Source organism: Crinia signifera, chromosome 6, assembly GCF_055691185.1.
Source record: "Crinia signifera chromosome 6, ASM5569118v1, whole genome shotgun sequence".
Taxonomy (NCBI): domain Eukaryota; kingdom Metazoa; phylum Chordata; class Amphibia; order Anura; family Myobatrachidae; genus Crinia; species Crinia signifera.
Genome location: NC_139222.1, coordinates 3,351,171 through 3,366,896, shown reverse-complemented (window position 1 = coordinate 3,366,896; position 15,726 = coordinate 3,351,171). Strand labels below are relative to the sequence as shown.

Here is a 15,726-nt window from a genome sequence, read left to right as displayed (position 1 = left end):
ACCAATGAGAGGACTGGAATCCACCAGCCGCCCCCTGGAACCAATGAGAGGACTGGAATCCACCAGCCGGTCCCTGGAACCAATGAGAGGACTAATATCCACCAGCTGGTCCCTGGAACAATGAGAGGACTGGAATCCACCAGCCAGCCCCTGGAACTAATGAGAGGACTGGAATCCACCATTCGGTCCCTGGAACCAATGATTGTAACTCAGCTTCAGACCTGAACCCCAGAACTGTGAAGCTGAAGCCCTACGCCAGGAACTCCAGTTCCGTATCTTCCCGTGTAGCAGGGAGAGTTCCAACGCCACAAGGATAAACCTCTAGACAAGATAACTGCTGCCTCCTCACCCCTGCTGTACCCCTCCTCACCCCTGCTGTACCCCTCCTCACCCCTGCTGTACCCCTCCTCACCCTACCGTAACCCTCCTCACCCCTGCTGTACCCCTCCTCACCCCTGCTGTACCCCTCCTCACCCCTGCTGTACCCCTCCTCACCCTGCTGTACCCCTCCTCACCATGCTGTACCCCTCCTCACCATGCTGTACCCCTCACCCCTGCTGTACCCCTCCTCACCCTGCTGTACCCCTCCTCACCCCTGCTGTACCCCTCCTCACCCTGCCGTACCCCTCCTCACCCTACCGTACCCCTCCTCACCCTACCGTAACCCTCCTCACCCCTGCTGTACCCCTCCTCACCCTGCTGTACCCCTCCTCACCCTGCTGTACCCCTCCTCACCCTGCTGTACCCCTCCTCACCCTGCTGTACCCCTCCTCACCCTACCGTAACCCTCCTCACCCTGCTGTACCCCTCCTCACCCTGATGTACCCCTCACCCCTGCTGTACCCCTCCTCACCCTGCTGTACCCCTCCTCACCCTACCGTAACCCTCTGAATGCTGCTGTACCCCTCCTCACCCTGCCGTACCCCTCCTCACCCTACCGTACCCCTCCTCACCCTACCGTAACCCTCCTCACCCCTGCTGTACCCCTCCTCACCCTGCTGTACCCCTCCTCACCCTGCTGTACCCCTCCTCACCCTGCTGTACCCCTCCTCACCCTGCTGTACCCCTCCTCACCCTGCTGTACCCCTCCTCACCCTACCATAACCCTCCTCACCCTGCTGTACCCCTCCTCACCCTGATGTACCCCTCACCCCTGCTGTACCCCTCCTCACCCTGCTGTACCCCTCCTCACCCTACCGTAACCCTCTGAATGCTGCTGTACCCCTCCTCACCCTGCTGTACCCCTCCTCAAACCTGCTGTACCCCTCCTCACCCCTGCTGTACCCCTCCTCACCCTACCGTAACCCTCCTCACCCCTGCTGTACCCCTCCTCACCCCTGCTGTACCCCTCCTCACCCCTGCTGTACCCCTCCTCACCCTACCGTAACCCTCCTCACCCTACCGTAACCCTCTGAATGCTGCTGTTCCCCTCCCAGTTCTGCTATACTCCTCTCCCTGCCATACCTATCCTCACCCTGCTGTACCCCTCCTCACCCTACCATAACCCTCGGAATGCTGCCATACCCCCCCATCCCTGCCATACCCCCCTATCCCTGCCATACTCCTCCTCACCCTACTGTACTCCTCCTCACCTTGCTTTACCCCTCCTCGCCCTGCCGTACTCCTCACCTTGCTTTACCCGTCCTCGCCCTTCCGTACCCCTCCTCACCCTGCCGTAATCCTGTGAATGCTACTCTACCCCTCCCAGTGCTGCCACACCCCTCCTCGCCCTGCCGTACCCCTCCTCACCCTGCCGTACCCCTCCTCACCCTGCTTTACCCCTCCTCACCCTGCCGTAATCCTGTGAATGCTACTCTACCCCTCCCAGTGCTGCCACACCCCTCCTCGCCCTTCCGTACCCCTCCTCACCCTGCCGTAATCCTGTGAATGCTACTCTACCCCTCCCAGTGCTGCCACACCCCTCCTCGCCCTGCCGTACCCCTCCTCACCCTGCCGTACCCCTCCTCACCCTGCTTTACCCCTCCTCACCCTGCCGTAATCCTGTGAATGCTACTCTACCCCTCCCAGTGCTGCCACACCCCTCCTCGCCCTTCCGTACCCCTCCTCACCCTGCCGTAATCCTGTGAATGCTACTCTACCCCTCCCAGTGCTGCCACACCCCTCCTCGCCCTGCCGTACCCCTCCTCACCCTGCCGTACCCCTCCTCACCCTGCTTTACCCCTCCTCACCCTGCCGTAATCCTGTGAATGCTACTCTACCCCTCCCAGTGCTGCCACACCCCTCCTCGCCCTGCCGTACTCCTCGCCCTGCCGTAACCCTCCTCACCCTACCGTAACCCTCTGAATGCTGCTGTACCCCTCCTCACCCTGCTGTACACCTCCTCACCCTACCATAACCCTCCTCACCCTGCTGTACCCCTCCTCAAACCTGCTGTACCCCTCCTCACCCCTGCTGTACCCCTCCTCACCCTACCGTAACCCTCCTCACCCTACCGTAACCCTCTGAATGCTGCTGTTCCCCTCCCAGTTCTGCTATACTCCTCTCCCTGCCATACCTATCCTCACCCTGCTGTACCCCTCCTCACCCTACCATAACCCTCGGAATGCTGCCATACCCCCCCTATCCCTGCCATACCCCTCCTCACCTTGCCATACTCCTCCTCACCCTACTGTACTCCTCCTCACCTTGCTTTACCCGTCCTCACCCTTCCGTACCCCTCCTCACCCTGCCGTAATCCTGTGAATGCTACTCTACCCCTCCCAGTGCTGCCACACCCCTCCTCACCCTGCTTTACCCCTCCTCACCCTGCCGTAATCCTGTGAATGCTACTCTACCCCTCCCAGTGCTGCCACACCCCTCCTCGCCCTGCCGTACCCCTCCTCACCCTGCTTTACCCCTCCTCACCCTGCCGTAATCCTGTGAAAGCTGCTCTTCCCCTCCCAGTGCTGCCACACCCCTCCTCACCCTGCCGTACTCCTCCTCACTCTGCCGTATCCATCCTCAGCCTGCTGTACCCCTCTCAATGCTGCCGTACCCCTCCTCACCCTGCCACACCCCTCCTCGCCCTGCTGTACCCCTCCTCACCCTGCTGCACCACTCCATGCCCTGCCGCACCTCTCCTCGCCCTGCCACACCACTCCACGCCCTGCCGTACCCCTCCTTGCCCTGTTGTACCCCTCCGAACTCAGCCTCTGTTCCAGTCTCAGCGTTACAGGTCCCAGCAGCTTGGCCCAACTTCCCCCCACAGTGTAGCAAAAACGCGCGACATCCTATATAATATATACATTATAGCAAAGCAACTCTAAAGCCCCGTACACACGGGGAGATATATTGCTCAGTTTCTCCTTTTCATCAGCGAACAGAGATGGTCGCTGATGAAAGGGAACCTCTGCTGGGGTTGCCGCAGAGGTAATCAGCTGGTCGCAGGAGAATAGGGGCAGATTGGGGGACATACAGTGAAGGAGGGTCAGGCTTTGGGACATACAGTGAATGGGGGCAGAGTGGGGGGAATACAGTGAATGGGGGCAGAGTGGGGGGAATACAGTGAATGGGGGCAGAGTGGGGGGGCATACAGTGAATGGGGGCAGAGTGGGGGGCATACAGTGAATGGGGGCAGAGTGGGGGGCATACAGTGAATGGGGGCAGAGTGGGGGGCATACAGTGAATGGGGCAGAGTGAGGGACCATTCTGATGTGATTAATGATTCAAAGAATGTCAGGCTGAATGGTCGGCTTCCCACATTTACACTTCACCAAAACCTTGTCGCAAAAAGTTTGGACACCCCTGGTGTAAGGGGTATTACAGTGTGTGGTGTATAGTGTAACAAGCATTTAAGCATTATGTATTAATAGTCCTCACTTTGGGGAAGGCCCTTTCCCATTCCAACATGGATATGCCCCAGTGCGCACCCTGCCCCAGTGCACATCCAGCCCCAGCCCCAGTGCGCATCCAGCCCCGGCGCGCACCTAGCCCCAGTGTGCATCCAGCCCCAGTGCGCATCCAGCCCCAGCCCCAGTGTGCATCCAGCCCTGGCGCGCACCCAGCCCCAGTGCACATCCAGCCCCGGTGCGCACCCAGCCCCAGTGCGCACCCAGCCCCAGTGCGCATCCCGCCCCAGTGCGCACCCAGCCCCAGTGCGCACCCCGCCCCAGTGCGCACCCAGCCCCAGTGCGCACCCCGCCCCAGTGCGCACCCAGCCCCAGTGCGCATCCCGCCCCAGTGCGCATCCCGCCCCAGTGCGCACCCCGCCCCAGTGCGCACCCCGCCCCAGTGCGCACCCCGCCCCAGTGCGCACCCAGCCCCAGTGCGCACCCAGCCCCAGTGCGCATCCAGCCCCAGTGCGCACCCAGCCCCAGTGCGCATCCAGCCCCAGTGCACATCCCGCCTCAGAGCGCATCCATGTTGGAATGGGAAAGGGCCTTCCCCAAACTGCAGACTCAATGCTAATGAGTAATGAATTAATTAATGTGATTAAGGTTTATATATCCGAGTTAGAGAAGGAAGAGGAGGCAGCTGAGGAAGAACAAGCAAGCACGGGGGGCTGGAGGTAACTATGAAGGAGGTTTAATGGCTGATCACTGTCCTTGATAGGTGTCCATTTTGATTTGATTTAGAATTACTGTATTAGATAATCAATGTCATGTTTCTTGTGTTAGTCGGCATTTGCAGATACCCGTAATGAAGCGATGTTACAAGTAAAGTTGTCATACATTGTATAACAAGGTTGTGTTGGCGTGCAATCATTTCAGCGTTTCCGTTATATTTAAGGCTTATAAAGTAATGAAACCCGAGTATGTTTTATCAACAGAACCAGTGGGAGAGAAAGCTGCTCATCGGAAACAGTTCGTCTGTTAATTGTATCGGTCTATTCAATAAAACTCACACACAGATATAGTGAATAATAAATAGCAGGTTTTATTAGGTAATTAGCAGAGGACAATCAGTCTCATTATTCCCAATAGTGGAACATCGATGATCGTTTGGCTTCTCATACATGGACAAATCAAGTAAATACAACCACACAAAATTACCCTGTAGCATTACACAAAATAGTGTAATAGTACAAAATATATTAGTACATACAGCACAGTATTAAGTTTGAAAACATACACACACACACACACACATATAATGTTACATGAGATTTAATTTCTGTAATTTCCTAAAATCAGAGCATGAGAATAGCTAATTATATCTAACAAGATCTAATTCCTTAATAAAACATTTTCAACACTCAGAAAATGGAAATAGACTCTCATCTGTGGCATCTCCGATGTGTAACAAGATCTGATTTCCTAGTAAAACATTTCCCACACTCAGAACATGGAAATGGCTTCTCACCTGTGTGACTTCTCTGATGTCTAACAAGCTGTGATTTCTGCGTAAAGCTTTTCCCACATTCAGAACATGCAATTAGCTTTACACCCGTGTGATGTCTCTGATGCAAAACAAGAACCGATTTCCGTGTGAAACATTTCCCACACTCTGAGCAGGAGAAGGGTTTCTCGCTCGTGTGACAGCTCTGATGCGTTACAAGATTTGACATTTGTCGAAAACATTTCCCACATTCAGAACAGAAAAATGGCTTCTCGCCTGTGTGACTTCTCTGATGTATAACAAGATCTGATTTCTGTGTAAAACATTTCTCGCACTCAGGACACGGATATGGTTTCTCACCTATGTGACGTCTCTGATGTGTAACAAGGTGCGATTTCTGTGTAAAACATTTCCCACACTCAGAGCACGGAAATGGTTTCTCGCCTGTGTGACTTCTCTGATGTCTAACAAGATGTGATTTTCGAGGAAAACATTTCCCGCATTCGGGACATATAAGAGCTGTGATAGATGTCCTAGGAGAACAGTCCTCATCATAAGCAGGGTCAGGTGATGCATGTACACTGTAAGCTACTTCCTCTATAACTGGAGCCATGGTGGTTTCTCTCGGAGAATTTTGTCTGATGTCGTTATCTTCTAATTCACAACATGAAGATAAAATAAAATTTCCCGTTGAGACATTCCTGCTGTAACGTCCATGTGCTAGGAAGAAATAAACACGTGAATGATACCCAATACATACGGGTTGAAATTGCCCATAGATTTTATGCTCTCTCTAAAAAAATTCTGTGTGTTTCACAGTTTGATCACCCAAGTCCTGTGAGTTTGGTGATTAACAATATAACTTATAATATCTACAGGTTCCGGTATTGGCCGTGACTTTCAGGATACAACAAATATTTAGACAAGAATTATTATAGCGTTTGAATAAGCTTAACGTGACCCTTGGACATTTCACATTGCTTTTAGGAATAGCCGGCAAGTGACAGAGAGATCTCTGTGTCTGCGGGTAACGTAACTCGGTGGAGTCGGAGACACTCCTTCAATAGGCTGCGCCTAGATGGGCGCTGTGTACTCACGGACCGAGTTGCCAGCTGCTCGTTATACTGTAGCAGCGGGGAAGGGGTGTCGGTATTCAGCCGTGTTGTCCCTCTCTCACGCCGACTGTGAGTCTGTGAGCACTCGGGACCGGAAGTGACGCGCGTTTCGCTCTTGGAGCTTGTTCACACTGGGAATGGTGTGTACTGGAATAATCTGAGAAACCAGAGGGGAGATCATACAACCCTCTGTTGGACAAATTTTTGATTATTATTATTATATCAATTAATAAAGAGTGCCCCGGAAAAGACATAATCAGTACAGGCCAATGGAGGAAAAACTGCTATATAACCCCTTTGTACGGTTCAGCTCACTCCCAAAGCGCCGCTCATAGGATGACAGACAATAGATCGGCACTAGATGCTCTGTATAGACAATCAACAAAAGGTCAAGAAGCAAAAAATATCACGTTGACCTTGTTTTGTGTTGACCATCTCCATGTCGACCTTGTAAGTTGACATTTTGTCTCTGTCTACATTGTGCATGTCAAATGTTTGATGTTGAACTATTAACGGATGACCTAGAGACGGTCAATCCTTTATACTTAACCTCCTGAGGCATCTGTTTGATGGACATTTTGCAATGGCCTATAATTCCGATGACTTGGAAAAAAGGCAACGTCGCACCAACTGCTCTACCTGCAGCCTCACCAATCGTTCTAGAGCAGGCATGTCCAAACTGCGGCCCTCCAGCTGTTGTGAAACTACACATCCCAGTATGCCTTGCAATCATTTAAGCATTCCTAATAGCAAAACTGTGGCAAGGCATGATGGGACTTGTAGTTTCACAACATCTGGAGGGCCATAGTTTGGACATTCCTGTTCTAGAGCATCTCAATTGGCGCCAGTACAATTGCCATGCCATACAGTGACGCCATAAGTCAAGACACTATCTACTATACAATGATACAAGGTTTAAAAGTGTTTCTTTACTCAAACAGGCCAGCCTTAACAGTTCCAGGATGAAAAGGCTCCACTTTGGAATTGAATGACTATCTGAAATAGTTTGAGATCTCAATCCTCCAGAATTCGAAGGATTCCAACTCTCCGATGGTTGGGCCATCTAAGAATACGATGTTGTTGTTGTTGTTTTTTTAAAACTTAAGGACAAAACAGTGAGAGACAAATTAAATAAAAATGTAAAAATTCTGTTAGATGAAATGGAACCTCTGATGCGTTTAGTCTGAAAACCAAATTCCTCAGGGAACAAAAATTCCACCAGGAGTCCTCACTGTGTACTTGGTACTGAGCTGTGTTCCAGACATAGAAATCATTCTAAGTGTTTGCAAGAAAATTACTGTTTTCCTATTTTCAATTAACCTTCAACGGTACCAAACTCATATACGAATATCCATATTTTCTTACAACTACATTACAACCATAAATTGGTGTTTAATTTACTACACTTTCAGCGCCTCCTTGTCTTGTCACTATGTAGAGTTCTGGGCTCCTGATGCTGGCCAAGCTGGCCAGGCCATAGTTTGGGGTGACGATTAGTGTGATGGTGGTCACACTGAACTCATGTTCTTTGTTATAACTAAAGATGTTATATCGCTACTCTGTTTGCTGACACTTGCCTGTGTAGTATTTATTGAAGCCAAGATAAATCAAACTTACTGCTTTATCTATATCTTCTGGCAATGGTTCTTCCAAGTTGGCACAATTTACATGAATTGATTGTTTTATGATGGCATTTAAATCCACCGATTTCCCTCACAATCTATCCTCAGATGGAAAAAGTATGAAGAATGTGACTATCATGTTATATCTTCCTTATTACTCACCTGTGCTGATATCTGTAGGGATTTCCTCCTCCTTACACTGCTGATCACACCTCACATACGTCTCTTCTTCCTCTATAACTTCTACCTTTATATCAGTCACATACGTCTCTTCTTCTCCCTCTGTATCTTCTGCCTTCATATCAGTCACATACGTCTCTTCTTCTCCCTCTGTATCTTCTGCCTTCATATCAGTCACATACGTCTCTTCTCCTCCCTCTGTATCTTCTGCCTTCATATCAGTCACATATGTCTCTTCTTCTCCCTCTGTATCTTCTGCCTTCATATCAGTCACATACGTCTCTTCTTCTCCCTCTGTATCTTCTGCCTTCATATCAGTCACATACGTGTCTTCTTCTCCCTCTGTATCTTCTGCCTTCATATCAGTCACATACGTCTCTTCTTCTCCCTCTGTATCTTCTGCCTTCATATCAGTCACATACGTCTCTTCTTCTCCCTCTGTATCTTCTGCCTTCATATCAGTCACATACGTCTTTTCTTCTCCCTCTGTATCTTCTGCCTTCATATCAGTCACATACGTCTCTTCTTCTCCCTCTGTATCTTCTGCCTTCATATCAGTCACATACGTCTCTTCTTCTCCCTCTGTATCTTCTGCCTTCATATCAGTCACATACGTCTCTTCTTCTCCCTCTGTATCTTCTACCTTCATATCAGTCACATACGTCTCTTCTTCCTCTATAACTTCTACCTTTATATCAGTCACATACGTCTCTTCTTCTCCCTCTGTATCTTCTGCCTTCATATCAGTCACATACGTCTCTTCTTCCTCTATAACTTCTACCTTTATATCAGTCACATACGTGTCTTCTTCTCCCTCTGTATCTTCTGCCTTCATATCAGTCACATAAGTCTCTTCTTCTCCCTCTGTACCTTCTGCCTTCATGTCAGTCACATACGTCTCTTCTCCTCCCTCTGTATCTTCTGCCTTCATATCAGTCACATACGTCTCTTCTCCTCCCTCTGTATCTTCTGTCTTCATACTGGGCCCATCTGTAGGAGACACACAGTGACTGAGGACATGGTATATATGTGATTATCCTGGGAATACAGTGGACCGGGACATCTCTCTGGGGTATTCCTGTTACTGGGCCCATCTGTAGGAGACACACAGTGACTGAGTATATTGTATATATGTAATTATCCTGGGAATACAGAGGACGGGGTCATCTCTCTGGGGTATTCCTGTTACTGGGCCCATCTGTAGGAGACACACAGTGACTGAGTACATTGTATATATGTGATTATCCTGGGAATACAGAGGACGGGGACATCTCTCTGGGGTATTCCTGTTACTGGGCCCATCTGTAGGAGACACGCAGTGACTGAGGACATTGTATATATGTGATTATCCTGGGAATACAGAGGACAGGGACATCTCTCTGGGGTATTCCTGTTACTGGGCCCATCTGTAGGAGACACGCAGTGACTGAGGACATGGTATATATGTGATTATCCTGGGAATACAGAGGACGGGACATCTCTCTGGGGTATTCCTGTTACTGGGCCCATCTGTAGGAGACACACAGTGACTGAGGACATTGTATATATGTGATTATCCTGGGAATACAGAGGACGGGGATATCTCTCTGGGGTATTCCTGTTACTGGCCCCATCTGTAGGAGACACACAGTGACTGAGTACATTGTATATATGTGATTATCCTGGGAATACAGAGGACGGGGACATCTCTCTGGGGTACTCCTGTTACTGGGCCCATCTGTAGGAGACACACAGTGACTGAGGACATTGTATATATGTGATTATCCTGGGAATACAGAGGACGGGGACATCTCTCTGGGGTATTCCTGGTACTGGCCCATCTGTAGGAGACACGCAGTGACTGAGGACATTGTATATATGTGATTATCCTGGGAATACAGAGGACGGGGACATCTCTCTGGGGTATTCCTGTTACTGGGCCCATCTGTAGGAGACACACAGTGACTGAGGACATTGTATATATGTGATTATCCTGGGAATACAGAGGACGGGGACATCTCTCTGGGGTATTCCTGTTACTGGGCCCATCTGTAGGAGACACACAGTGACTGAGGACATGGTATATATGTGATTATCCTGGGAATACAGAGGACGGGGACATCTCTCTGGGGTATTCCTGTTACTGGGCCCATCTGTAGGAGACACGCAGTGACTGAGTACATGGTATATATGTGATTATCCTGGGAATACAGAGGACGGGGACATCTCTCTGGGGTATCTCTGTTACTGGGCCCATCTGTAGGAGACACACAGTGACTGAGGACATTGTATATATGTGATTATCCTGGGAATACAGAGGACGGGGACATCTCTCTGGGGTATTCCTGTTACTGGGCCCATCTGTAGGAGACACACAGTGACTGAGGACATTGTATATATGTGATTATCCTGGGAATACAGAGGACGGGGACATCTCTCTGGTGTATTCCTGTTACTGGGCCCATCTGTAGGAGACACGCAGTGACTGAGTACATTGTATATATGTGATTATCCTGGGAATATAGAGGACGGGGACATCTCTCTGGGGTATTCCTGTTACTGGGCCCATCTGTAGGAGACACGCAGTGACTGAGGACATTGTATATATGTGATTATCAGATGCTGGGTGTATATAGGGGACCCCCATACCTGCTCTCCCCTGTACAATAAATGTCTCCTCTTACCCAGTAATGTGAGGGGCCGGTGATTCTCCATCATCACGTCCTTGTACAGAGCCCTGTGTTCCTCTATATACTCCGCCTCCTATGTAAAAACACAGAATGTGAGTTAGATGCAGACACAGTAATGGGGCCCTTGGTCCTATGCAGTCTCCCACATAATGTAGGGTATGTATCCCCCCCTTTATACAATAATAATACACTGAATGAGAAAATAACTACATATTAATCAGATAATACAGAGATCTTGGTTGCATATATCTGCAGATATAGGGCTAAGCCCACAGGCCGGACGTCAAGGCCTCTCTGTCACTGGGGGTCCCTAATACTGGGTATGGGTCTGGGGTGTGGGCCCCCAACATGCCGACACAGGCTGAGTACTCCAGGGCAGCACACAAATGAAAATTAGTAAGGGTTAATAAGAATCACATAAGTGCTATGTAGGGAAGTGAAGGTGGAATTAAAATACAAAATATATACAATGTGATAGGAAAAATAAGAGTTAATAAAGTGTTAGGGTGTGCTGACCTGGAGCAGACCAGCCTTACCAACACAGGAGGCACCACATTCCCAAACCCATCCCATAAGCAATAACATATATGTCTGGGCTTAATAGCCCAGTGTAAGGCCACATGATAATGGCGTATAACATCTGAGAGCCAGCTATTAAGCCCAGACATATATGTTATTGCTTATGAGATGGGTTTGGGAATGTGGTGCCTCCTGTGTTGGTAGGGCTGGTCTGCTCCAGGTCAGCACACCCTAACACTTTATTAACTCTTATTTTTCCTATCACATTGTATATATTTTGTATTTTAATTCCACCTTCACTTCCCTACATAGCACTTATGTGCTTCTTATTAACCCTTACTAATTTTCATTTGTGTGCTGCCCTGGAGTACTCAGCCTGTGTCGGCATGTTGGGGGCCCACACCCCAGACCCATACCCAGTATTAGGGACCCCCAGTGACAGAGAGGCCTTGACGTCCGGCCTGGGGGCTTAGCCCTATATCTGCAGATATATGCAACCAAGATCTCTGTATTATCTGATTAATATGTAGTTATTTTCTCATTCAGTGTGCAATTGGGATACAAAATGTTTTTTCCTAACCAGAATTACCCCTCCCTTTTGGCACCTGAATGACACACCTCTGATTGAGCAGCTTACCAACAAAAGTGTTGTACAATAATAATACCACATATCAGCATGTGCCGGGACCTGTGTTATTCCATCTCATATGTCACTGTACTGTCCCACCTCACCATGTATAATAATACTAACAGGACACCACAGTCTTCTCCCCCTGTATAATAATAACAGGACACCACAGGCTGCTCCCCCAGCATAATAATAACAATAACAGGACACCACAGGCTGCTCCCCCTGTATAAAATTAACAGGACACCACAGACTGCTCCCCCTGTATAATAATAACAGGACACTAAAGGCTGCTCCCCCTGTATAATAACAGGACACTAAAGGCTGCTCCCCCTGTATAATAACAGAACACTAAAGGCTGCTCCCCTGTATAATAACATGACACTAAAGGCTGCTCCCCCTGTATAATAATAACAGTACACAACAGGCTGCTCCCCCTGTATAATAATAATAATAACAGGACACCACAGGCTGCTACCCCTGTATAATAATAACAACAACAGGACAAAACAGGCTTATCCCCCTGTATAATAATAACAGGACACCACAGACTGCTCCCCCTGTATAATAATAACAGGACACTAAAGGCTGCTCCCCCTGTATAATAACCATACACTAAAGGCTGCTCCCCCTGTATAAAAAAAACAGTACATTAAAGGCTGCTCCCCCTGTATAATAATAACAACAGTACACTACAGGCTGCTCCCCGTTTAATAACAGGACACTAAAGGCTGCTCCCCCTGTATAATAACAGTACACTAAAGGCTGCTCCCCCTGTATAATAATAACAGTACACCACAGGCTGCTCCCCCTGTATTATAACCGGACACCACAGGCTGCTCCCCCTGTATAATAATAATAACAGGACACCACAGGCTGCTTTCCCTGTATAATAACAACAACAACAGGACACTACAGGCTGCTCCTCCTGTATAAAAATAAAAACAACAACAGGACACCACAGGCTCCTCCCCCTGTATAATAGTAATAACAGGACACCGCAGGCTGCTCCCCCTGTATAATAATAATAATAACAACAACAACAACAACAACAACAGGACACTACAGGCTGCTCCTCCTGTATAAAATAATAATAACAACAACAACAGGACACCACAGGCTCCTCCCCCTGTATAATAGTAATAACAGGACACCGCAGGCTGCTCCCCCTGTATAATAATAACAACAACAGGACACTACAGGCTGCTCCTCCTGTATAAAAATAATAATAACAACAACAACAACAGGACACCACAGGCTCCTCCCCCTGTATCATAGTAATAACAGGACACCGCAGGCTCCTCCCCCTAAATAATAATAACAGGACACCACAGGCTGCACCCCCTGTATAATAATAACAGGACACCACAGGCTGCTCCCCCTGTATAATAATAACCGGACACCACAGGCTCCTCCCAATGTTTAACAACAACAACAACAACAGGACACCACAGGCTGCTCCCCTGTATAATAATAACAGGACACTACACAGGCTGCTCCCCCTGTATAATAATAACAGGACACCACAGGCTGCTCCCCCTGTATAATAATAACAGGACACCACAGGCTTATCCCCCTGTATAATAATAACAACAGGACACTACACAGGCTGCTCCCCCTGTATAATAATAACAGGACACCACAGGCTGCTCCCCCTGTATAATAATAACAGGACACCACAGGCTGCTCCCCCTGTATAATAACAGGACACAACAGGCTGCTCCCCCTGTATAATAATAACAGGACACCACAGGTTTCTCCCCCTGTATAATAATAAAAGGACACCACAGGCTGCTCCCCCTGTATAATAACAGGACACAACAGGCTGCTCCCCCTGTATAATAATAACAGGACACCACAGGTTTCTCCCCCTGTATAATAATAAAAGGACACCACAGGCTGCTCCCCCTGTATAATAATAACAGGACACCACAGGCTGCTCCCCCTGTATAATAACAGGACACCACAGGCTGCACCTCCTGTATAATAATAACAACTGGACACCACAGGCTGCTCCCCCTGTATAATAATAACTGGACACCACAGGCTGCTCCCCCTGTATAATAATAACTGGACACCATAGGCTGCTCCCCCTGTATAATAATAACTGGACACCACAGGCTGCTCCCCCTGTATAATAATAAAAGGACACCACAGGCTGCTCCCCCCGTATAATAATAACAGGACACCACAGGATGCTCCCCCCGTATAATAATAACAGGACACCACAGGCTGCTCCCACTGTATAATATTAACTGGACACCACAGGCTGCTCCCTCTGTATAACAATAACTGGACACCACAGGCTTCTCCCCCTGTATAATAATAACTGGACACCACAGGCTGCTCCCTCTGTATAATAATAATAATAACTGGACACCACAGGCTGCTCCCCCTGTATAATAATAATAACAACTGGACACCACAGGCTGCTTCCCCTGTATAATAATAACTGGACACCACAGGCTGCTCCCCCTGTATACTAATAAAAGGACACCACAGGCTGCTCCCCCTGTATAATAATAAAAGGACACCACAGGCTGCTCCCCCTGTATAATAATAACAGGACACCACAGGCTGCTCCCCCCGTATAATAATAACAGGACACCACAGGCTGCTCCCCCTGTATAATAATAACTGGACACCACAGGCTGCTCCCTCTGTATAATAATAACTGGACACCACAGGCTGCTCCCCCTGTATAATAATAATAACAACAACAACTGGACACCACAGGCTGCTCCCACTGTATAAAAATAATAACAGGACACCACAGGCTGCTCCCCCTGTATAATTGTAATAATACAAGGACCCCACAGGCTCTGTATTATATCAATAAAACACCACAGGCTGCTCTCTCTGTATATTAAGAACAATAGGACACCACAGGCTGCTCCCTCTGTATAATAATAACAGGACACTACAGGCTGCTCCCCCTGTATAATAATAATAATAATAATAATAACAACAACTGGACACCACAGGCTGCTCCCCCTGTATAATAATAAAAGGACACCACAGGCTGCTCCCCCTGTATAATAATAAAAGGACACCACAGGCTGCTCCCCCTGTATAATAATAACAGGACACCACAGGCTGCTCCCCCCGTATAATAATAACAGGACACCACAGGCTGCTCCCTCTGTATAATAATAACTGGGCACCACAGGCTGCTCCCCCTGTATAATAATAATAATAACAACTAGACACCACAGGCTGCTCCCACTGTATAAAAATAATAACAGGACACCACAGGCTGCTCCCCCTGTATAATTATAATAATACAAGGACCCCACAGGCTCTGTATAATATCAATAAAACACCACAGGCTGCTCTCTCTGTATATTAAGAACAATGGGCCTTATTCTGGTCGGTGCGGCCGGATCCGATTATGCGGCCAGGACCGTGCGTGCGAAACCCCGCCTTCCATACGGATCGCCAACTCCGTCCGTACGCGGTAAGAAGCTGGCCGAACGGACCGCACGTGTATTTTACACGGAATACGCCTCCTCCATCTCAGGGAACCTCCCCCATCATTCGATGGCCGCAGACCATCGAAGGCAGGACCGAGTGCTCCACCAGCTCCCGCAACCTCAGACCACACGGACATTTCTCCGTGCAAAAGCAGGGATCTGGGCGGGCAGCTGACATCCGGCGATGTCATATGTCCGCCCCCTACACGTGCGTCACGGCCGCATTACCATACGTACGCCCAG

General features: G+C 48.8%; 3 protein-coding genes across 5 annotated transcripts in view; 1 reads left to right on the top strand and 2 right to left on the bottom strand.

The window, feature by feature from the left end:
- Window positions 1-15,726, top strand: part of LOC146009807 (uncharacterized) — a 234,070-nt gene that overhangs the window by 20,210 nt on the left and 198,134 nt on the right. The gene's annotated exons all lie outside the window — the stretch shown is intronic.
- LOC146009818 (uncharacterized) overlaps window positions 1-15,726 on the bottom strand; it is a 119,238-nt gene that overhangs the window by 34,650 nt on the left and 68,862 nt on the right. The window lies entirely within an intron of this gene.
- The window catches only part of LOC146009826 (uncharacterized), a 426,905-nt gene continuing 415,508 nt past the window's right edge, over window positions 4,330-15,726 (bottom strand). Inside the window, exons 2-4 of one of the 2 annotated variants that reach the window (XM_083150343.1) lie at window positions 10,858-10,936; window positions 8,177-9,184; window positions 4,346-5,997 (exon numbers count right to left, since the gene is read on the bottom strand). In XM_083150343.1, coding sequence (XP_083006469.1) covers window positions 5,216-5,997; window positions 8,177-9,184; window positions 10,858-10,891 — 1,824 coding nt within the window. In that variant the 5' untranslated portion in view covers window positions 10,892-10,936 and the 3' untranslated portion in view covers window positions 4,346-5,215. Of the gene's footprint in view, window positions 5,998-8,176; window positions 9,185-10,857; window positions 10,937-15,726 lie in introns of both variants that reach the window. The other variant, XM_083150344.1, reaches the window with a different exon arrangement.